At 39.1% G+C, this 23893-nt stretch overlaps 1 protein-coding gene across 1 annotated transcript in view; it reads right to left on the bottom strand.

Moving 5' to 3' along the window:
- The window catches only part of usp43b (ubiquitin specific peptidase 43b), a 102974-nt gene that overhangs the window by 5651 nt on the left and 73430 nt on the right, over positions 1-23893 (bottom strand). The window contains exons 7-13 of the mRNA XM_053610551.1: positions 22700-22868; positions 12428-12539; positions 5664-5767; positions 2229-2306; positions 1782-1911; positions 510-855; positions 159-317 (exon numbers count right to left, since the gene is read on the bottom strand). Of these exons, the coding sequence (XP_053466526.1) occupies positions 159-317; positions 510-855; positions 1782-1911; positions 2229-2306; positions 5664-5767; positions 12428-12539; positions 22700-22868 (1098 nt within the window). The remainder of the gene's footprint in view (positions 1-158; positions 318-509; positions 856-1781; positions 1912-2228; positions 2307-5663; positions 5768-12427; positions 12540-22699; positions 22869-23893) is intronic.

The raw sequence follows: 23893 nt of genomic DNA, 5'->3' as shown, positions 1-23893 counted from the left end.
TTTCTTTAGTCATCAATTTAATCTTTGGTGTGTTTGTATAATCAAACTCATTTGTGGTCAGAGTACCAACCTGAAAAATAAAAATACAAATACAGCGACCATCGATTTGAATGATCGAATCTTTCTACAATATAGTGACGATGGAGATGAAGTCTGACCTCGGAGCGAGCAGCTGGCTGACCATGCAGGAATGCTGTTGCGTCTCTGGTAAAAGAGGATATATGCCTCGCGGGTACACACTTCACCCTCAGGCACCAGCTCTACGCTGCTATCATCATAACCATACCACTGGCCATCCACTGAATTCCTGCAGTATGCTGAAACAACAGAAAGACTGAGATTACCGGCAGTATACTCTCATGCATACACCTTTGCCTGCTGACACACTCTAACTCAATTACCACAAATCCACATTTCTCAACAAAGACACTTTCAAATAAATGTGCTAGACAATTCACCGTATACAGTATATAATGATTTAATCCCAGGTGATTTATCAATCCACAAACCTGTGTAGTGACCTCCATGCATGCCTCCATGATGGTTACACACTGCGTATAGGTCATACAGGAAGTCCTCAGGATGTTGGCCTGTTTCAGTCCTTTGATGAAGCTGCTGTTTCCATGCGGAAGGCAGGCGGGTGCAGTTACTCCTCTTGACCATGTGGGGTGCCATGTCCAGGGCTGTGAGCGGGAAGCGTACGAGAGTGGAGAGCTTGTTTCGTCGCTCGCCCACCTGCCTGAAACGCTTGAGGTGGAGGATGAGGATGTCTGGGAGTGTCCACAGACTCATCTGAACCATGCCTTGCTGCAGCTGCTTGCAATGAGGACACTTCCATGCGTCGTCTGGAGCTAGCTGCATGCACAGGACACAATATAATGGGCAGTATAATTTATATATATTATATATATATATATATATATATATATATATATATATAAATAAATAATGTGTACACACATTATACACACACACACAGATACATACATATACATACACATACATACATTATATATATATATATATATATATATATATATATATATATATATATATATATATTAGTACAATAAAATCAGCCATGACACAGACCCTAGAACACAGTGAGGAGAGGGCCTTGCAAAAGAGCCCAACATTGGTATCTTCGAGGAGCTGGTATTTGAATTCACATCCTTCTAACCAGTAGCCTGGAGCCTTAAGCACTGAGTCTCTCGTCCTCAAAAGTGAAAACTCTTTCCATGGTGAGATGAGCTGATAGGAAAGCTGGTGTTTCTGAAGCAAATACTCAGCTGCAGACACAGCCTCATACAAATCCCTCTGTACCTTTATCTCTAGAAGTCAGCATAAAGTGGTCCCACTCTAAATCTTGTCATGTAATTGTTTAGTTGCTTATGACTGAGTTTGGTTTAGTTGTATTTGGTCACACCTTCATTCTGACACTGTATCATGTTCTTTCTCAATTCTCTATAGTCACTCTCGTGTGACTAGTATATTCTTCTTATCTAAAGTTCATCTTTAGTTTCTTATCTTCAGGTTTATTTTCACTTCTGCATTTGTAGTCGTCCTTTGCCTATTAAACAAACTTTTTATGTTGTAACAACTTCTATTTTCTTTGCATATTAAATGACTCTTCACAAGAGTCTATGCGCATATCGGCCTGTTACTGAATTCTAAACACGTTTAGACATTTTTAGTTGTGTTATGTAGCTGGAACCTGACTCCAAAGGGTCTGTTAACATCTCTGAGAGAAAAGCTGCTGAATTGTGGACTGTGTGTGTTACCTGCTCCTCTTTAGTATAAAGTTGAAAGCATTCGTCCAGTGTGCAGCTATGTTGCTGAACATGCTGCTGCTGCTGGGCACGTACACTCTCACAATCCTTCACCACCTCCTCCTGGATGTTACCAAAGAGACTACATACACACACACACACAATACTCATTTTATCCTCATGTTCCTGTAAAGCAGTTGTATTTTCATAACATTATGTTCTAATACTGATATTCACTAACAGTCTGTTCATGTATTCATATTCACGATGAACAAGATCAGCATATTAAAGAATTCAATCTTGCCCCACTTTGTATCTAATTGTTTTCTCAATGTGTGTCACAGTGGAACAACTGAATACATTACTTAAAACAGTCCTAATGTGACTGTGCACTCTCCTTCATTTTTTTTTTTTTGCCATAAAGTGATTAGATGAATAGATGATAATGGACTGACTCACCAGTCTTTTATTCTGTGTTCCCACTCCACAATCAGCTTCACATGTGGAGGACCACCAGAGCCACACAGCTTTAGAGCTCTGAGCAAACAGAGGAAAACATTAGTTAGTACTAAGTACAGGACTTGTATCATTGTAGTGAATTTTTCATATCTTTCCACACATAATGCTGATGACTATTAATACTTCCATAAGAAAAATGAACAGCAGCAGCAATAATAGTTAGTAATAATTAATTAAAATAATTAGTATTATACTTTTATATTATTAGTTAATACTATTATACTATTAGTAGTAATAATTGTTATCTCCGAGAACACACCACGGCCTACAAATATACAAAACATGCCTGCCAAGGACTACAACACCCAGTGTCACCTTCACAGTCACCACATTACTGATCACACACACCTGGACTCAATCACCATTCACCTATATAAGCACACTCCAGGGGTGTAACCTGGTCTGGGCTTTCAGGGCTGTATCCCCACAGACATTTACTTTAGCCCAGAAGAATTCTCCACTTGGAGTGGTTTGTCATTACGTAACTGAATGTCAGTAAAAGAAGACGGCAATTTGTAATTTTGAGTGCTGTATTTTATCTTCAGTGAACGGAGGCAATACCAATCAGACAAGGCTTACAGGAAAATACGTGGAAATACTCCTGTCTTATTGGCTGACAGATCTCAAATACTAGCTCACACAGTCAGTTAGTGTGAGGGAGAAAGTGATATACACAGATTCATACACACACATTTTACCAGTAAAGGGGTTGAAAGTGCTGAGCAAGGATATCAGGTGTGCCAGGTGTGTAAATGGCTACATAGGTTCCAAGTTACGTGAACACTGTAGCAGCTAAACACATACAATGATAGTTGTGCTTCCCCGTGGTCAGCGACACCAGTCTAACCCAGTCTCGTGTTAGATAGCCAAAAAGTTTTGTATTTTATCAGTCTGGTAGTCCTGCAAACATCCGACGCAAGTTTTATGATAAATCCAACTTTTTGTCCAATTTTCACATTTTTTTAATGCAATTAGCCCTCAGATGCAATAAATAAAATGCATGGATACAGTCTATTTAGAAGTATGGTTTAAAATGTTTTTTGGACTTTTTGCACTATCCATACATTCACTCATTGTGGAGTATCTTCTCAGTGCTGGGATTTTGCATGTGCTTTACCAAGCCTTTGTATCAGTTTTCATGGTTTCTGATCTGGTCTGTTTTTCTGGGTTTTTTGTTGTTGTGATTTTGCCTTTGACTCTAATATGCTGTTTGTGAATTGCCTGACCTATTACCAAATTTAAGTGTTCTCAGATTTGTTTGTTGTTTGCCAAATTTAATAAAAACATTATTACCACAACTGCAGCAATCTTTGCCACCTAACAACAACAATTAGACTTCATTCTTAGGTCCTGGAGACTGTAGGCCAATTAGTCCAATTTCATTATAATCTATGTAACATGACTAAGAATTAATGCTCTTGTGTAGGATGTCAAAAAAAAAGGGGGAAAAAAGGATTTGGCTGTGAGTCTCAAAAATACAAATAAACTAACTTGATAATACTGAGCAATTATTCATCCTGCTTTGTTCAGTGTCCTTTAAAATGCAACTAGCAAATCTTCAGCATGCCTGCCATATGCATCCCTGCTGGAGATCTTTCACGAGCCAGTTTTGAAGAGGCTCTTGCTCTGATTCTCGGATTCCTGTGCCGATATGGCCAAAAAAACAGCAGGCAAGAGGAGTGAAACCTTCAGCCAAACCAAAGCGTCATTTCTCCTCGTCACAGTATACATTATTTACGATTTTACATCGTTGTGAAAAAATGACGAATGAAGCCCATCACTGAAGACAATCAAGATCTGGGATTACACATCTTCATCACTTACTTTGTTTATTAAAAAAAAAAAAAAAAAAACAACTATAAAAATGGAGAGGAACTTGTGATTATTAGAGCCCCTGATATTATATTATACAATACATGCTGTTATAACTCAATATTATGTATGATGTCGTTTTATACCAAAATGATGACTATGCTGAAAATAAGAACCATGCTGTTAGTCTGGAAATGTACTATGCTATTAAATTACCCTCTTAAAGCATTTAGACAAAACCACAATGCTGAAGATGTGTCCCTTCTATTTCCAGAAGAGCATGGTGTCTGGTGGTTGGGATGATAATATATAATTAGACTGCTGTATTCATTTTCTAAATGATCGGTTATTAATTTAACTACACCAGAATTTGGTACTTTATGCCAAAAGTAGAAACTGATCAAAGAAAACATTTGCCTTCTACCATATACCAGAGGTTTTATTCAGTTCTCATGAAAGATTCATTTAGAACAATTAACATATTTGTTACATTTTATGTAAAACACGATTGTCCTTCATATACTGATGATGCCCATAATAGTATATGACAACAAATTACATCCTGCTGGAAGGTTTTCACCATGAGCAACCACTGATGTTAAACTTTGTTAACAGTGATGATAATTTTTTATCAGAGATATTATTATTATTATTATTATTATTATTATTATTATTATTACACTATTAGTATTTAATAGACAGACACTTTTTTTATATATATCAAGGGTCTTTCTGAAGGGCTCAGAACTGACTCTTTGGCAGTCCACAGGTTTGAACTCATCTGACCTACTCTCTCCGTAAAGATGCAAAACAACAAAAAGTGTGTCAACAGGTATATTGTGAATGGAAAGAATGACCTTGGACCTCGTAGCAGTAAATAAAGAACTGGCCCAAGTCCAGCTCAGCTCTTTGAATGCAGCTTTGACTTTGCTTATTAGTTATTGGCTTAAGGCACTGAGCTCCTAAAGAACACAATCTAAACATATTATTCAGGTCTTTTCTAAACTGCATGGCTTTGTTCATGATCTGAATGTAGAGGGAACAATCAATAGTTTTTCATTACTAGCTGTCAGTATGCTGTAGGTTTTTTTCTTTTCCTTTTTAATTCTCAGGTAAAAGACAACCACTTGCTAATTCCTGTACACAGGGACCAGGTAGGTCAGTGTGTGGAGGAATTGCAAATGAATGACCTCTCATGGGGATACAGCAACGTTTACAGCATTAACTTTCTGTGTGTGTATTGCAATACATGGGGTTGTGTAAAATACATAGAAAATGAGTAAAATAGATTTTTATGCACATTCAGTAGGCATATTTGTCAAATATAAAAAATGTTTAAAAAGATATGTTCATTCAAGCCCCTCTGATGGCAAGGATTCCACTTACTGATCACAAAACTCTATTCTGTATCTCTGTATCTGCATTCTAATTATATATATATATATATATATATATATATATATATATATATATATATATATATATATATATATATATATATATATATAAAACTCCAAACAATAATCTCCCATAAATCATTAACATAAGAGAGAACCCTCTTACCTGTCTACTGCGGGATGGTAAAGCGGACGTCCATCCTGCGGATTCAAGTAGCTACAGGACACTGATCCCCCAACAACACGTATCTTAAACAGGACTCTGTTATTCTGCAACACAATAGACAAGAAAAAGGCCCTTAATAAATAACCGTAAAATTATATAAATTGCACTGACAGTTGCATACAGATGGGCTCTGTAATGCTGTGGGAGACATTTTACTGCCATGGCTTGGGTTCACTTGTCCCCTTAGAGAGAATTCTCAGTGCAAATCAATATAAAGCTATTCTGACTGAAAACCATTATCTTATGATGAAACGTTTCCATCCTGATGGGAGTTGTCTCGTCCAGGTTGACCCGCCTCCATGCACAGGGCACGGGTGCTTACTGAATGTTTTTCTCTCTGAATGGTAAATATGTTCATTGATGTGAGCGCGCGCTACCACAATACAAATCAAAACATCAGTTGAGGGAATGTCCTTTGGAAGAATGGTGTTCATCCTTCTAGTACAGTTTCAGAGATGTGTAGAATCTATGCCATGGTGCATGAAAGCTGTTCTAGTGCCTTGAAGTGTAGCCAACAAATAGGGCTGGGTGATACGGGACAATAGAAATAGAAAGGACAACAGAAAAAATGTGTTTTGCTAGATATTTTTTTATATTGTTTACATCGCCAGTGTTGCAAAAGTCACTTTTTGGCAGCCGATTTACGTCACTGAGGTCGGAGCTAGCAGCAAAACTCCCCACAACAACTCAACACCGTAATTCTGTTGTTTGTAACATGGTCATTTGTAAGATATCCCCACAGACCAGTCATGAATGTATGCAGTTATTTTGTATTGATCATTTTTGCATCATTTCAGAGAAAACATAATAATCTGTGGTATATATTGTAATCTTATCTTGAAATAAGATTTTGTCCATAAATCCCAGCCCAAACATCATACAGTTTCATTCTGGTTTGATCCTGAGCTTGGGTTACTGTCTGTGCAGAGTTTCTCCCTGTGTTCTTGTGGATTCTTCCAGGTTCTCCAGTTTCCTCCCAATACCCAAAAAAACATGCCAGCATGTGGACTGGCAATGTTATTTTGATTCTAGGTGTGAATGAGTGTGTGCATGGCGCACTGTGCTGGACTGGGGTCCCATCCAGAGTGTATTCCCACCTCACACTCTGTGTTCCTTGCATAAGATCCCAGACTCTCACCAACACATTGTAAAGTCTCGCTCCTGCTTTGGTCAGTGACGTTTCTGAGCTTCAGCTTTGTTCAGCCTGTTCACTGAGTATGTCATTACCTAGTGCAGTTGTTTATAGATCGTCTGACCTGTTTTACGTTTCTGAGTGCTGGTTTTCTGCTCTGATTTGTTTGCCCTGGTTTTCCTTGATAAACCTGCATTTACATCCACCCCCGTCTGAAGTCTCATATTCTACTTGTTCTTAAAATTGCCTGTGTGCTTCTGCATTCTGTGAGGATCTATTGAACTCTTGAAAATGAAACACCACTCCATCCAACAGTGAAATTGATTTCTTCTCCTTTCTAAATAAAATTCTACATTTTGCTGCCTGAGATAAAAAAATAAAATAAAAAAAGACTCCTGCTGGGAAAGCGTGTATGTGTAAAAACAGACTAGAAAGAATGATGAAAAAGTGCTTAAAAGGACAAATGCAGAAATGTTTCATTTATTTTATGAAGCGCTGATATTTCAAACTGAAATATGAGCTGGTACAAGGATACTGGCACATTTGGTGTGCCTCATGCATATAGACATATGGCTGAGAAGCCTATGTTCCCTTAAGTGGCGAAAATAAAAAAAGAGAGAGAGAGATGGACATCAAACCCAGCACGTTTGAACTGCACTGTTAATGGTCCTTATCCAATATGTTTACATTATTGTGTGCATGTATTTTTCAGAGCATCCAGTAGAGGGAGTTCATTGACTGCTTATGGAGTATGAAGATGCACTGTGTAACCAAGGTGTCATGATGGAAGCAATGGAAATTTGCTGTGGCATTTGTGGCATCCACCAATAGTAAGTTGCACACTTAGATGAATATAACTTTGCGTAAAACCAGGTTGTCAGTTGTTGGCCAAAACACCGAGGCTGACTTTTGAGCTTCATGTCAACGCAAAACGCAACACTGACACTACCACATTTCAGGATGAGAACTGTAGGGTCCAGATGACTGGTTTTATAGGCATAAGTGAAAATTGGGACATTTTGACGGGCCTACAAAATCACCAAACCAAAAAAAAAAAGTAAAAAAAAAAAAAAAAAAAAAAAACATATTTGAAGACAATGGCAGTATCCTGACAGGATTTAAACTATTTTGAGTCGACAGTGACTAATTATTTCATTAAGTGAGCTTATTGAGTAAGTATGAACTTCAATTTGTGCAAAAATTTCCCACTTTAATTAGTCTACAGAAGATTCATGCATAAGAATTATGCCAGAGGTTGTTAAAAAACCAAAAACTGGAACACTTTTGAGTGGCCTCCAAATTTACTGTGGGACCTCAGTCCCATAGAAAACTTGCATAATCATATACGATACTCTCTCAGGATAATGAAACAGTCAAACTGTAGGAAATTGTGGCCTTTAGAATACTTTGCTGTAATTCAATTCAATTTTTCAATTTAATTTTATTTGTATAGCGCTTTTAACAATGGACATTGTCTCAAAGCAGCTTTACAGAAACATATAAACACAGGATACAGATTTTAAGTGTGTGAATTTATCCGTATTGAGCAAGCCGGTGGTGGCAAGGAAAAACTCCCTAAGATGATATGAGGAAGTAACCTTGAGAGGAACCAGACTCAGAAGGGAACCCGTCGTCATCTGGGTAACAATGGATAGGTTGAAAGTAAAAGAAAGTTCATTGTGGTTTTTATATGAAGTCTGAATATGTTAGGTTATGAACATGTTATATAAGTCAGATAGAAAAGTTGCTAAAACAATCTTAGAATTATTGGCACATCAATCACAAAAAGCTGACTTCTTACATTCAAAATCTTTAAATACTGTACAAGAGAAGACATTTTGTGAGGTACTAACTTTATTCTTTACTTTTGCGATATCTCTTTAGAGAAAGATCAATTCTACTTTTGAGAAAATGCCAGAACAAAATACTAATTACACATCTACCAAGTCTTATGTCCATTACAGTAAATCAATCCCATGGCATATCCATTAACCCCATATTATGACTTAATTGTAATAGTGCAAATGTTTGCTTCTAGCTAAGTTTGCTTTAGTAGTAAGATAGGGCTAGACAAAATAAAACCAGTCTTGTTTGTAAAGTCAAACATAATTACCTTTGAGTTCTTTCTAACTTTTACTTCCACACCCATACCCAACAAGGTATGTCAGAAACTTTTTCAAACAGAAAGCCCAGCTCAGTCACGTGTTTGAAATAAGATACTGCAATTAGTAGGTGCCTTTTCACGTGTCTCCATGTTACACACCATTTAGTGTATGTATACTTTATACTGCATGTACTATAGTAACGTAGGTTAACATGAGCTGTTAAATGCACAAATGTTCACATGTATACACCATGCCTACTCTCTGAGAACGCAACTGAATTAATAACAGAGGAAAAAACACCATTTCCATCCAGTTCCACAAAAAAAAATTATACTCATGAAGTTACTTTTATAAATATTCTCAGATCTACTTGGATCTTTCAAGAACACTGAATGTGAGAGAGGATTGAAACTAAACAATGCACTCTAGTGGACAGGAGAGTGCTTGCCTGTACTATAGAACAAAATATACCTACCTAGAATCATATTTCTCGACCTTCACTCTCAGAACAGCATGAATTCACCTGGGCAGGAACCGTACGATTATTCATTTGGCTGCTGATTTTATCCAAAGTGACTAGCAATTGGTGGTGCTGGGATTTGAACTCATAACTTTCCAATAACTCCTGAGCCAACATGTCCCTTCCCACACTGTCCAAAAATATGCTTGAAAGGTGATCTGGAGAACAGTGAAGCAATGAAATCTCATTGTCCTAGTTATTATTGCATCTAGTAATCAAACATGAACTGCAACAAACACTGATAAAGTCCCACTGGGCCAGGGATCACGCTGCCCATGCTTTGGGGAGGAGCAGCATACAGACAGTTAATGACAGGGTTGCCAGAGTTTGAAAAACCTTTTCAGTCATCAAAAATCTTTTCAATAGCAAGAATCTATTTACATATGTCTTGCTTTTCAGAAATCCTTCAATGAGTATGAGGAGTGGAATGTGCGCCAGGAAAACATTCCCCACACCATCACAGTGCCACCACTGCCATACCATACACACCAAATACCATACACACCAAAGAGAATGTCTCAATAGACTCATGCTGTCTGTGGCAAATTCTGATCATTAAATCAGAATGAAACCTGGATTTATTTGACCCGCCCAACTCCTCTAATCCTGATGTCCCTGTGTCCAGTGGAAATGCTCTTTCCGTTCTCAGCTGAGGAACATGGTCTTTATTTTGTTTGGGTCCTATTAGTAAGTCCTATAAGTGCTATCTTCTGCGGTGACATTCACAATTTTACTTTAGACACTTTAGATTTGCCTAGTTGTGTTTTCTCTGTTTGTTGTCACAAATGCCACAAGCTGTTTCCACCCGAATTTTTTTTCCATACGTTAAACTCTTTAAACAGTAGAGTGTGGAACACCAAGGATGACAACCATGTTAAAAGTCACTAAGGTTTTATGCATACCAACACTCAATTGAACACTAACTGATGCTAAAAACTGTCACATGACGTATTACTTGGAAAGTATAACCTGCGTGAAGGTGGGTGTTTACCTAATAAACTGACATCTCAGTGTATATGATAATGCTGAGATAAAGATAAGGCAATTCTTTAGGCTCCAACAGTGTACAACACTGATGTGATTTACAAGTGTCTTTGACTTTTCCAGTAGTGATGTGTTAATTGGCATGCACCTTGTCAGAGTGACATGAAGCGTGCTACTCGCTGCATGATGAAAGGTAATTGGAAAGGCACCAGCAGAACGGAAAAATGAAATAAAGACAAGGACATAATTACTTTCATGGAGTGCCAAAAAGTTGCGCCAGCTACTTTGTTTGACTGAATTCGGTTGTGAGAAATACTTTAAGTATTTCTTGTGTTCCTTGTGTTTGATTAAATTCCTGACAGAGAGAACCTGAAAATATCATGAGAAAGAAAGAATTTCTGTCTGTATTCTGACTGTATAATATAATTATACACTTATCAGTCAAACCATCAAAATCACTGACAGATAAATTGAATAACACTGATTATCTCATTACATTGGCACCTGACAAAGGGGTGGGATATATTAGGCAGCAAGTGAACAGTCAGTTCTCAAAGTTGATGTGTTGGAAGCAGGAAAAATGGGCAAGTGTAAGGATCTGAGCGACTTTGACAAGAGCCAAATTTTGATGGCTGAATGACTGGGTCAGATCTCCAAAAAGGCAGGTCTTGTGGGGTGTTTCTGGTATGCAGTGATTAGTACCTACCAAAAGTGGTCCAAGGAAAGACAACTGGTGAACCGGCGACAGGGTCGTGGGCACCCAAGGCTCATTGATGTCTGTGGGGAATGAAGCAATGGAGCAGTAGAAGAAGGTGGCCTGGTCTGATGAATCACATTTTCTTTTATATTATTTGGATAGCCAGGTTAATGTGTGTTGCTCAACTGGATAAGAGATGGCACTAGGATGCACTATGGGAAGAAGGCAAGCTGGCAGAGGCAGTGTGATGCTCTGGGTAATGTTCTGCTGGGAAACATTTTACTTTGACACGTACCACCTACCTAAACACTGTTGTAGAGCAAGTACACCCCTTCATGTCAACGGTATTCCCTAATGGCAGCGGCCTCTTTTAGCAGAATAATGCGCCATGCTACACTGCAAAAATTGTTCAGGAATGGTTTGAGGAACATGACAAAGAGCTCAAGGTGTTGACTTGGCCTCCAAATTCCCCAGATCTCAATCTGATTGAGCATCTGTAGGATGTGCTGGACAAACAAGTCTGATCAATGGAGGCCCCACCTCACAACCTACAGGATTTAAAGGATCTGCTGCAAACGTCTTGGTGCCAGATACCACAGCACACCTTCAGAGGTCTTGTGAAATCCATGCTATGACGGGTCAGAGCTGTTTTGGTGGCACAAAGGGGACATACACAATATTAGGTAGGTGCTTTTAATGCGATGGCTGATTGGTGTATATAGCATACAGTATGTATATGATGGATGCATGCCAAAATGGATATATAGAATGGGGGAACTGGTGGAACGTGGACTCAGCAATGTATTTCAGCAATATTTGATATAAAAAACACTTTAGCAGAACTAATAAACATATGAAAAAAACTGACCAGAGACTAGCTACAGCCCTAGTGAACTCATGACGTGGTTTCTATGCAGAAAAATCAACAGCAAAAACAGAATGTTTAAAGTCGATTGGACAGAGAAATTTATTGTCCCCATGTCAATTTCAAAACCGATTTGTCTGGTCTGGTCATAGTGCGACTAAAAAGTGGTAACCAGAAATGCCACACATTAACTAATCATTAATGGTTTAGCATTAAAAGGTTGCCATTATTCAGTCCTAGTAGTTATCAGGACCTTTCTGAGGAAAGAATTTTTTAGCCAGACATCCACAGATTTTAGCAGAATATCTCCGATATCGAATGTTTGAAATGCTTTGACAGGCCAGTGTCAAACACATGGTTGTGTCAGTAAAGCGAAGGTAGATTTAAAGGGAGCTGTTTACCTGTGGCTGTGCTCCACTGATCATCAGATAGTAGAGTTTACTGAGGATGCTCTGCTGCAGCTGATCCCATGACACTGACCTGTCCTCTCTCATCAGGAACGGTGGTCCAAACCTATGGGGAAACAGAGGTGAGGTTTAATATTTGCGCATAGGTATAAGTCATTTGTAGCAATATTAAATCTCTGCTGAGGCTTAGTGTAGGCTGCACCTATCGTAAACCTATTGAGTTTTGATTCTGACAATATTATAGCCATACATGACTTGGAGACAAAGAGAATATAGTCCTGCATTTTCGGTACTGCTCTCCCTCTAAATCAGAATGACACTAGCTAATAGTTGATGTCTGTTTGCTATTTCATATGGAAGAAGAAGGTTTTGTGCTTATCTCCAAGATGTTGCATAAGCAGCATTTCGTAAAGATGCAGTGGATGGCTTTGTGTCTTGGTGGAAACCTGTGCTAACCCTCACCCTCTCAGATTGGTAGCTGTGGTGCGATGAGGCAAAAATAACTAGTCGGTAGAAAACACATAAGAGAAAAATACAGGCAAAAATACAAATCCTAGACCTATGTAGAGGCCAATTTGTGTTTATAAGCTGATATAGATTCAGCTCTTCCAGGACTGTCACTAAGATCTGAAATGACTGAACAGACAGTTCCTGAAACACCAAAGCATTAGCTCTGAATAATGGCGATCAGGCCTGAACTGGACATCAGGAGCACCGGGAGAAGTCCCGGTGGCCTGACGACTGATATGGCACGCTACTCTGCTTTATTTTTAAAAAAAAAAAAAAATTAATTAATTAAATCATTATTATTTTAAAATATTGCGTGTCCGATGTGCTCAAATCAATAATAAATCATGAATCCGTTTGTCTTGACTTGCTACGCTACCACTGGCCTCAGCTCTGGAGAACAGTTTCAAAAAGAGTTATCACTGCACTGAGCGAGTATGGAGAGGAAGCGGCCAGGTAGAGCAGAGATGGAAAGGACACGCAAGAGGAACGCCATCCAAAAGGAAGCAGCAAAATGTAGCAAAATTAACGACCAGTTCAGGGCTTCAAGTGCAGGTCAATCTCATCTGTAAATACTGTAGCTTTGTGTTCGCTAACTTATATAATCAGATATTAACCACAGTTTCACTACTAGCAAATATAGCACTATATCGGCATTCAAAATATGCTAAAGGACAGCATTATCTACTGTATAGTTATAATACTAAGTAATTTCACAGATAAAGATCCAAATTTACGTACAGTACATTTAGGGAGCCCTCTATGTTGTTATTTTAAATGTTGAAGCTACAAATACAGTTAGGGCAAGCAGCAGCGACAGCAGTAACAACTAAAACACTTTCCCAAGCTATGAGTCATAAAAGGCAACATCATGTTCAATATTAGGATTTTTCTAAAAAGATATTGTCATGATGTAGTTAGTATTGTGCTAACAGATATTTAGACAATTTAGAAAATTATGCCTGCCCATATGTGAGGTTGAAAACAACAACTTTTTTCTCCAATTTTTCCACAATAAGGTGGAGAGAGTCAACCTGGCACCAGCTCTGGTGCAGTGGTCACACTTCAGGGTCAACCTGAGATGACAGGTAGAGGTAATATATTTGTATAAAATATAGTATGGTTAAATCTCAGGTATTTTAAGTATTTTTTAACTAAAATAAATTTAGATTCTGTGCTCACAGACTACATTAAGTTTAAAAGTTGTCGTTTTCCGACAATATGGAAACAGTTCTGTTCATAGTAGTAGACATGGTAAAGAAGTGACAGGTAGATGAAAAATAGCAAAAACAAAGTGTCTTTTGTTGACCTCTCATCTGCATTTAACGTACTTTTGTGAGTGAAAAGTAGAGAGTTACTGGCAGCTTTGCACTTCTGGTGTTTGTTAAATGCTTGGCATAGCCATGTAAGCTGATATGAATTAGGACTTCTTCACTACCTCGAGGTTGACTGTTTATTGTTTTTATGGGCTGGCCACACTGGGTGTAATAAATTAAATTTATGAAAGAAAAATTAGGGTTCTCAGTGGTTTCAAAATTTGTTATGGGTGTATGGGGTGGCCTGGATGAGTGTGAGACTCCCAGTCCGGCCCTGATGGCAATTTCTGTTCAATGGCACTTTTAATCATTCTATCTTATTGTCTGGCTCAGAGGTTCAAATGAATAGAGTGAATAAAATGGGGAGATCAGGCCTCCTTGCCTCATTCCACATTTCACTTGAAAGTCTCCCATTTATTTTGATTCTCACACTAAGGCTTTCGAATATTCCTTGAGTTACTTCAATAAACATGTTGTGAATTTGAAATCTTCTCAACACTTTGTATAGGAAAGAGATAAAAACACATTCTTTCAGTATAATCCCCAAATCACTGCTTGTGTATCGTTTTTAGTAATGTGTCTCATTATGTCCTTCGTATACTATCCTGAGTTTGTCTTCATAGAATGAATCCAGCCTGGTCCAAGGTCAGGCAAGACCTGTTCAATTCTATGTGCTAAAATAAATGCAAACAATTGATCACATTCAGTTATCATATGAGGACTACTCTGCGGAGGTTCTCTATGGCAGGTTACAGAACTGATACAGTTCAATACATTCACACACCGCATGCAGATCTTTTTCCTCTGCTCTTATAAGCTTGGATGTTCCATTCATTGGTTGGATTTTATCTGCAGTAGACGTCAGGAAAACTCTGTCCATAGTTAACCCACGGAAAGCTGAAGGTCCTGACAACATACCTGGCCGGGTGCTCATGGAATGTGCTGATCAGCTTGCAGATGTCCTCACAGACATCTTCAACATTTCCCAGCGCCAAGCAATCTTTGTGCTTCCAGATGACCACCATCATCCCTATGCCGGAGAAAGTGTCCTGCCTGAATGACTACCGGCCTTTTACACTCACACCCGTCACCATGAAGTGCTTCGAGCGAATAGTCATGAAACACATAAAGAGCAGTCTTTCCACCACACTGGACACATTTCAGTATGCCTACCATCCAAACTGCTCAATAGAGGATCCCATATCTGCTCCCATCTATCTGCCTCTGATCCATCTAGACAAAAAGGACAATTATGTAAGGATCTTGTTCGTAGATTTCAGTTCAGAATTCAACACACGCATCCCACAACAACTGATAACAAAGCTGCGTTTGCTGGGTCTGACCACCTCCCTCTGCAACTGGATCCTGGACTTTCTGACTGGGAGACCCCAGTCTGTCAGGATCAGCAACTCCACCTCCAGCACCACCACAATGAACACCGGCGCCCCCCAGGGCTGTGTGCTCAGTCCACTGTTGTTTACCCTGCTGACTCATGACAGTGCTGCAAAATTCAGGTCTAATCATATCATCAAGTTTGCTGATGACACTACAGTCATGAGCCTAATCTGCAACAATGATGAGTCAGCATACAGAAAGGAGGTGAACCACTTGCAGAATGGTGTAGAGACAACAATCTATCTCTTAATGTTGATAAGACTAAAGAGATGATTGTCGACTTCAGGAGGACCCAAGTGGACCACTCACCACTGAACATTAACTGAACAACTGTGGAGAGAGTCAAAAGCCCCAAGTTTCTTGGTGTGCACATGACAGAGGACCGCTCTTTGACTCCAACACTCAACACCACCTGCCTAACCAAGAAGGCCCAGCAGCGCCTCCACTTCCTGTGAAGGCTGAAGAGAGCCAAACTCCCCCTCCCATCCTCACCTCCTTCTACAGAGATACGATAGGAAGCATTCTGACTAGCTGTCTCACTGTGTAGTAGGGGAACTGCACAGTCTCAAGACCCTACAGTGAATTGTGAGAACAGCTGAAAAGATCTCTCTACCCACCAACGACACCTCATTCAAAAATCGCTGCATCCGCGAAACCACCAGGAATGCGGACGACCCCTCGAACCCCTCTCATGGACTCTTCATCCTCCTGCCATCTGGAAGATGAGCATCTGTGCCACCACCAGCCGACTCCGCAACAGCTTCTTCCCTGAGGCAGTCAGATTACTCAACACTCTGCTTCCTCCTAATACTCACCTGGTCTAGTCAAACACCTAGCCCAGTAAGACTCAGTATCACTGCACACCGCACTTTACATAGCTGCATCAGTCACATTTATATTATGGAACTCATTTTGCTGCCAATATTGCTAATATACTTTTGTGGGTACATTTCACAATAGTTTACAGTTAACATCCATGTTCTGTGTATTTACTGTCCTGGGTATTTATTGTTCTGTTCTGTGTATTTATTGTCTTGCACTCGTCTCACACTGTTATGTATTTGCACTTTATGTAGTCTTGCGTTCTGTTCTCTGTTGCACCATGGAGAAAGACATTTCATTCCAATGTATACAAGCTATATAGAGGAATGACAATAAAAACCCACTTGACTTGATTCTTTGCCCTAGGTACAACAGAGATTTCCCCAGGACTGACCTGTCTATTTATTTAATAATTTATCTTACTATTTGGTAGTGCTCTAAAGTTGGGAAACAGCGAGTGTTCCCAGGCAAATTCTCAAAGATCTGAAACCTCTATCCTGAGTGCCAAGCATTTAGAATCCTCAAGTTTAGTGAATCTCATAATGATAGTTAAGAACCACCGAGGAATCAAGGTGGCAGTTACTGAATCATTTTCAGGCTGAAAAAGCTTGCGATACAGTTTGCCTGAAAGAGGAAATGTATGAAAAAGGGTTCCTGGCTGAGCACAGCAAGGCTGTCTGAAAGGAATGGGAAGAAGGCTGGGTAATTTCACGCTGGCGTAATAGTCACAGCGACTTCCCACTGTCATGAACTAAAACAAACCATAAACTCTTCTGACTCCTTTCCCCTCCCTCCGTCTTGTTCTCCACTGATTTTGAAAGAAAGCCCTCTCTGACGCGTTCTCATGCTGTGCGATTTCAGGGAGCGAGAGAAGGAGTGAGGTGGAAAAAGGGAGAGGACAGATGGAATAGAAGATCACTTTATAAAACTTAAAAACTGTCAGTTCTTCTAAACATCACCTGACGATATCTGTGATGTTGATTGTCTTTTGATTTGTAACGGTCTATTGCACTTTTTTCTATTAGAAGGTATTTAGTTCTATGCATACACTCGGCCTGGTGTATTACAGTGTGTGGACCTACTTTCAGATTCTTAGCTCATGTTCTGTGTGTAAAACTTTGTGTTATGAACAAAACTGCTGTTTGAGCCTAAGCACTGCATTGTACTTAAAGCACTGTGTACAAGGCAACAGACAAGGTGTATTTCTGAACATCATATATACTGTAGATGTGGGAGGTTAGCACAAAAAAGGCTTGAGAAATGAGTACTGAGGTTGATCACAAACCAAGAACTGTGCCTCAGTGGTCAAATATTGGCAGCCATTTTTGTGGTTTTGTCTGCCTCCAACAAATCAGGTGTAAATTGTGTTACTAGGAGCAGTAAAGCCAGTTTTGCCAGGTGCCATTTGGGATACATTTGAGCTAACTGGGTAGGCTTGTGCGGTATAACGATTCGATGTCTGCAAATGATTTTACGCTGCCACAATGTCCAATGACTTTTACTCTGATCATATTATCTGACCTTCCTTTTTTTTTTAAAAAAACAAAAAAAACACGAGATGAGTTCATAGACATGTGAATCTGGAATGATTTTCACAGGTGTTTTGAACTCTCTGATATTAACTGACACTACCTGGAAACCCCGCCCACATTCTCCTCATCTCACATGCTCTGGTCTAGATTCATTGGACATTCTTGCTCGTTAATGTGGAATAAAATCGAGTTTGTTAGTGTGGAATAAAATCGAGTTCATTAATGTGGAATAAAATCGAGTTCGTTAATGTGGAATAAAATCGAGTTCGTTAATGTGGAATAAAATCGATTGCTGTATGTTTGACTTAGCTAACAATAAAAAAGTAACACTGGTTAACATGAATTAATTATATTTATGTGGAAATATAACGTACAGAATAATTTTAGTCGAAAATGGTCAAACATTTTCAACCAAAAACTGAAAAAAAGGTGAAAATTTTGACCTAAAAAAGATTAAACAGGTCTGTTAATGAGTTTTCATGGTTGCCACTGCCAGTGAGTAGTTCCTACACAGCTAGTAATATTACTACGCCCTCTCCTGCTCTCTTTAAAATGGTGGAAATGCTTGTTTTGGTTCTGGACTGTTAAATTGTTAACTGTGACTTTTAAAAAAAAATCACAAGCAGGGAAAAATCAATATTACACAAGCCTATATTTGGCAGTTTTTTCTTCTTCCATTTTTATAGACCTTCTTTATTTTTGACAACATGTGTAATAAAACAAGATCATTTTAAGGCTTTTGTGGAAGAACTACTCCATCAAATTATGGGCTGTATTTTTGTAATCGTAGCACACGCAAAAACAAGGCAGAAAATGGGTCATTTTTAATACATACATATTAATACATATTGGGTTTGAATACATTATTAAGAATTGTGGTTATGTGTGTATCGGAAATAATCCAATCAAATCAGCTCCTGTCCTTCCCCTTAAAGTGCCCATGAAATAACTTCAGAGCCGTTATTTGATTCTCTATGTTGACATGTTTCCAGCTGGAACAGGAAGTCAGGGAGGGAGCGTGGTGAAGGACCTGACTGATTTCCACAACAGCCAATAATGCAGATGTGCCACAAATCCTGCCATATCTAAACAGAAACTTATTTCTCACACTGTGACCTTGTCATGTTCAATACCCTACAGCAGAGGTTTCTAACCACAGCGCTTCGAACAGGTGACGGGTCGTTTGTTACCGTCAGTGTTTCTCTTCTCCACTGTTGTAAGACTAATGTAGCAGCGCGGGGGATGGGGGGGTGGGACGGGACGGGACTGCCATTTAACACAAGGAAGCAACATAAAATTGCATAGCTTTCTGGGCACAACACACACACAGAGACAACGGTTAATTTGGAAACTGTTTGTGTGATGAGCTACAGCCTTAGTAAACTGTATGTTAATCCTTGAGTCTGTCCTCGTCTGTATAATCTGGCTTAAATACAGAATACTAATATTGATGTCTTCACAGCAAAGCTATCGCGCTTGACATCTTGTAGATCACAAACTAGTCAAGCCAAGTCGGTTGCCCGATATGTCCCTTAACTCAGTGTGCCTGTCTCTTACAGCTGCACTGCATTGTGAAAATTGGCGTCTACATTTTGTCGTCCCCACTGTTCCTACGCTGGATTTCTCATTAACATCCCATTGAATATCGCTGGAAAATGATGAGTGAGAACAGAAGCTCTTGCTCTTTTGTTTCTGGAGCTAACAGCAAAACCTCGCTGTTATCACTGATGTCTGAGATCACGCAAACATTTTCTCCTATTAAACACCTTTGTAACCGCACTTGTAATGTCCATCTGTGACATCAGAGACAACCTCTAACCTCGAACAGGAATAATGAAAAAGAGAAAAACAAGAACGATGCAAAAATAACCAACAAATTACCACCAGACTCATTATGCACATCACAAATGTTTATAAATGTTATAAAAATGCAAGTATATCTCATTTGTTTCAGGGAGGACTTTTCCTTTAAGTAGATACTCTGGGAAAAGAGCCAAAATCATAAACGGTAAGCTATTAAACTACTTGAATGATCCTGGAGCACATTATAACAAGTTTTTAGCATTAATGCATTTATATCAGTGCCAGTGTCCTCATCTTTAGACTCACAGAAAGACTTAACACATGCTTTTTACAGATCGTGGGTTTTTTTTTGGTTGTAAATATGACTTATGCAAGCTGGCTAACTACTATCTTCTGTTCCTTCATTATACATGAATCTATTTTATTTTTTTCATTCTTACTGATGCTCATAAGATCTGTCAGTTCTTTGTTTTTTCCATATCTTTATGTCATGATTTTCTCGTCACAGTCTGAAAGGTGTTAGTAGATAAATGGCATGAAAGGACCACTTGAAGTGGTACTATCTCCACAAATGTACACTTATGCTGCTTTTCCAACAAAGGAACTTTCCCCAGGAACTACGGACTATTGGAGGTACTCAGTGACCAGGGTTTAATTAAGTACCGGGTAAAATATTTAGCCCTTGCAAAGTCCCTACTCTGGAGGTGGTACTTTTTCAAAAGCCAAGAACTTTGTGGGGTGGGACTTGGGCACTGAACATGCTGATTGGTTGAGTGCACGCAGCATTTTTTTTTTCAACCAGCATTTTTAAAAACTGGAAATGGCGAGCTGCAAATGAAAAAGTATAGTTAAAAATATCAAGTGGGTTAAGCGCGGTGGACGTTGTTCACACAGGAAAACAGTGGAGAGAGAAGCTCGTGTGCACGTTCGTCTCAGCGATAGCTGATAAAATCCTTTTGCTTTAAGTCTAGCATAACCGGCGTTCGGAATTCACTTTACTACCCCTGCTCATCACTTTTCCAGCATTTTCTCAATGATCTTTTTCATTTTAGCAAAGCAATACATCACAATCAACAGCAACACAGTTTGAATCTCCTCCACGCTTGTTGTTGCTGCAGTGTCATTATCAGATTTCAGAAAACAGACTGTCCGCTTTTAAAACACAAACCTTTATCCAAAGATAAAAAATAAATAAATTTGATTCCGTGACCGGGAATCAAACCCGGGCCGCGACAGCGCCGAATCCTAACCACTACACCACCGGTTTAGTTGCAGCAAACTCGTTTGTTACTGTTCACAGGTTTGCACTCCAATCAGAACCTGCTATGTGTTTTTATGAGCTGAGCAAATATTTTACATGATTACATTATTAAAATCAGCTTACATTGCATCAATAATCAGTTTGATTGTAGCATACTTCGAGGCTTCACATCCTCGCTGAGGGCTTGTCGCGCACAGTCGTATGTCACCGGACTAATTTGCCTAATCTTTACGGTACTTTAGACCGTCATGGAAACGCAGACAACAAAGGTCTGGTGGAACCAAATGGTCCCTTGAAAAAAGTTCCTGGGATTAATTGTTCCGGGTAATTTCAGTGGAAAAGCGGCTTATATGAACACTGTCCCCTACCCTGATCTCACTCTTTCTTTCTCCTTGTCTTTTTTATTTCACTGTTACTATAAGTAGAAAGGAACTGATAGGGGACTCTTGATCTTTAGCTGACTGCCACTGACTAAAGGCTATCTGATGGATCACGTTTCCATGTCAACTTTATCTGAAACCCCTCAAGAGCTGACAGTGAAACTGGGACAAAAGTCTGTCAATCCATATTCTTTTTTTTTGCCTGGGGGCAGGGAGTTTTCACAGCTGTTACGTCAGGCAATGTGTCACTTCATATTATTACTGAGTTTCTACAGTCAGGATTAGATCTATATAATACAGTACTGTGAAGAAGTATTTGATTTCCTCTGTTTTTGTGTAGATCTCATTAAATTGTTTCAGAAACTAAAACAAAAATCTAAGAAAACAAAGGCAACCTGAATAAACATAAAATACAGATTTAAATGATAATGTTATTTATTGAAGCAAAAAAGTTATCCAATACCAACTGGGCCTGTGAGAAAATGTATTTGCCCCCGTAGTTACTAATTTCCCAAATCTATGAAACTGCATTCATAATAGTTCAGCTGGACTAGACGCAACCAGGCCTGATTACTGCAAACCCTGTTCAATCAAATCAACACTTAAATAGAACTTTTTCGATAGCATGAAGTACGTTAAAAGGTCTTACCCAGTAACTCACTATATACATTTATGAAATTCCAGAAATGATAGGGAAGAAGATGATTGAAATACATCAGTCTGGGAAGGGTTACAAAGCTATTTCAAAGGCTCTGGGACTCCAAAGAACCACAGTGAGAGCCATTATCTCCAAATGGAAAAACTCGGCACAGTAATGAACCTTCCTGGAAGTGGCCAACCTTCCAAAATTCCTCCAAGAGCACAGCAACGACTCATCCAGCAAGCCACAAAAGAGTCAAGGACAACACCAAAGGACCTACAGGCCTCTCTTGCAATACTGATGAGATACAGATTTTAAACACAAACTTAATACTTGCCTAATGGTAGTATTGATTTGTGAGTGCAATCTCTCTTTCTGAAGTGATAGATTTGGTAATTCACATTAACACTGCCTTGAATTTGTGCTAGTAATACAGGTAGAAATGCCTCAAATTGCATATTTTAAACACACAAAATAACAGATGTATTTTGCTGATGTGAAAGACTCAGTCCTCGACAGATCCTTCCAGGTATCATCACGTTGTTCATATTTTATACAGCATACAGTAAATTAGGACGTAAATAGTGTAAGGTAGTTCTATAGGCATCACCTCACAGCTTGTTGGCCTGCTCCAGCTGCGTTACACACCAGCATTAGAATCTTTGTTGTTCCGCCTCCATGGTTGAGGAACTCGGAGGAGAGTGCCCCGGATGCAGCCAGTCTCTGAGCCTCGGGCCCAGACGATGAGTACGGTGAAGAAGGGAGACTGTGGTGGTAGCCTGAGAAAGGGAAGAGGAGAAACATTAGAGTTAGTACAGGACATCTCAAGACTTCGCCTGTTAACTGACCCATTTGAGACTTGTCATCTGCGCTCATTATTCACAAAAAGTGTGAAATGTCTATTTAATTAAGCCGAGAATATTCTTGCTGCCTAGAATAAAGTTTGCTTAGGAGGAACCTTAAATTTCGGTAAGCATTTTGATAGAACAGCAGATTTATCTAGCAGAAAGAATGCATTTATTATATTTATTACACAGTCTCCCTTGGAGACTATTTGTCTCATTTTTAAGAGCCTTGAATTCGAAAAACAAAACCGAGGAGACAATAAAGAACTACACCAAAACAAGTAGCATTAAACAAAATGCAACAATGGTACACATAGATCTGAAGAGTAATGGTGCTCTAAAACGGGAAGAAAGTATTGATCCCAGAATATCACTGAATCATAATATTTCAAGCTCCTTGCATTCTGGTGATCATTAGCAGAAGCAACTACTGATACTTTCCTCCACTAGAACACTTTCATGCACAACAGCCTATAGAGTTTACACAGAATGGTGCCTGAAGAGGTTAGAGGAGAATGGCCAGACTGGTCTGAGCTGACAGGAAGGCAACGGGAACTCAAATTAACACTTTTTACAACCACGTTGAGCAGAAAACCATCTCAGAATGCACCAAATTTTGAACACTGAAGTTAAAACAGCAGAAGACCACATCTGGTTCTACTCTTGCCATCCAAGAACAGGAATCTGAGCATACAGTGTGCACAAGCTCACCAAATCTGGAAAAGACTACATTTTCCCAATCTTCATCTGTCCAGTTTCAATATATATAAAACAACATAGTGTATATTTCACGACATCTCCAGAATATCTCATACCGCCATAGAATGCACCACCTTCTCATGATAGTAAAACCCTTGTTCGGTTCTCCTCAGAGGAAAACTTGCATGAATGGCAGAGTCGATCACATTCCTCACACAAACTTAACACCAAACACCAAGGTCATTCATTTTCTTTTACTG

This window comes from Ictalurus furcatus, chromosome 2 (assembly GCF_023375685.1).
Source record: "Ictalurus furcatus strain D&B chromosome 2, Billie_1.0, whole genome shotgun sequence".
NCBI lineage: Eukaryota > Metazoa > Chordata > Actinopteri > Siluriformes > Ictaluridae > Ictalurus > Ictalurus furcatus.
Note: the sequence above shows the minus strand (reverse complement) of the source record. Positions and strands in the feature narration are given on the sequence as shown.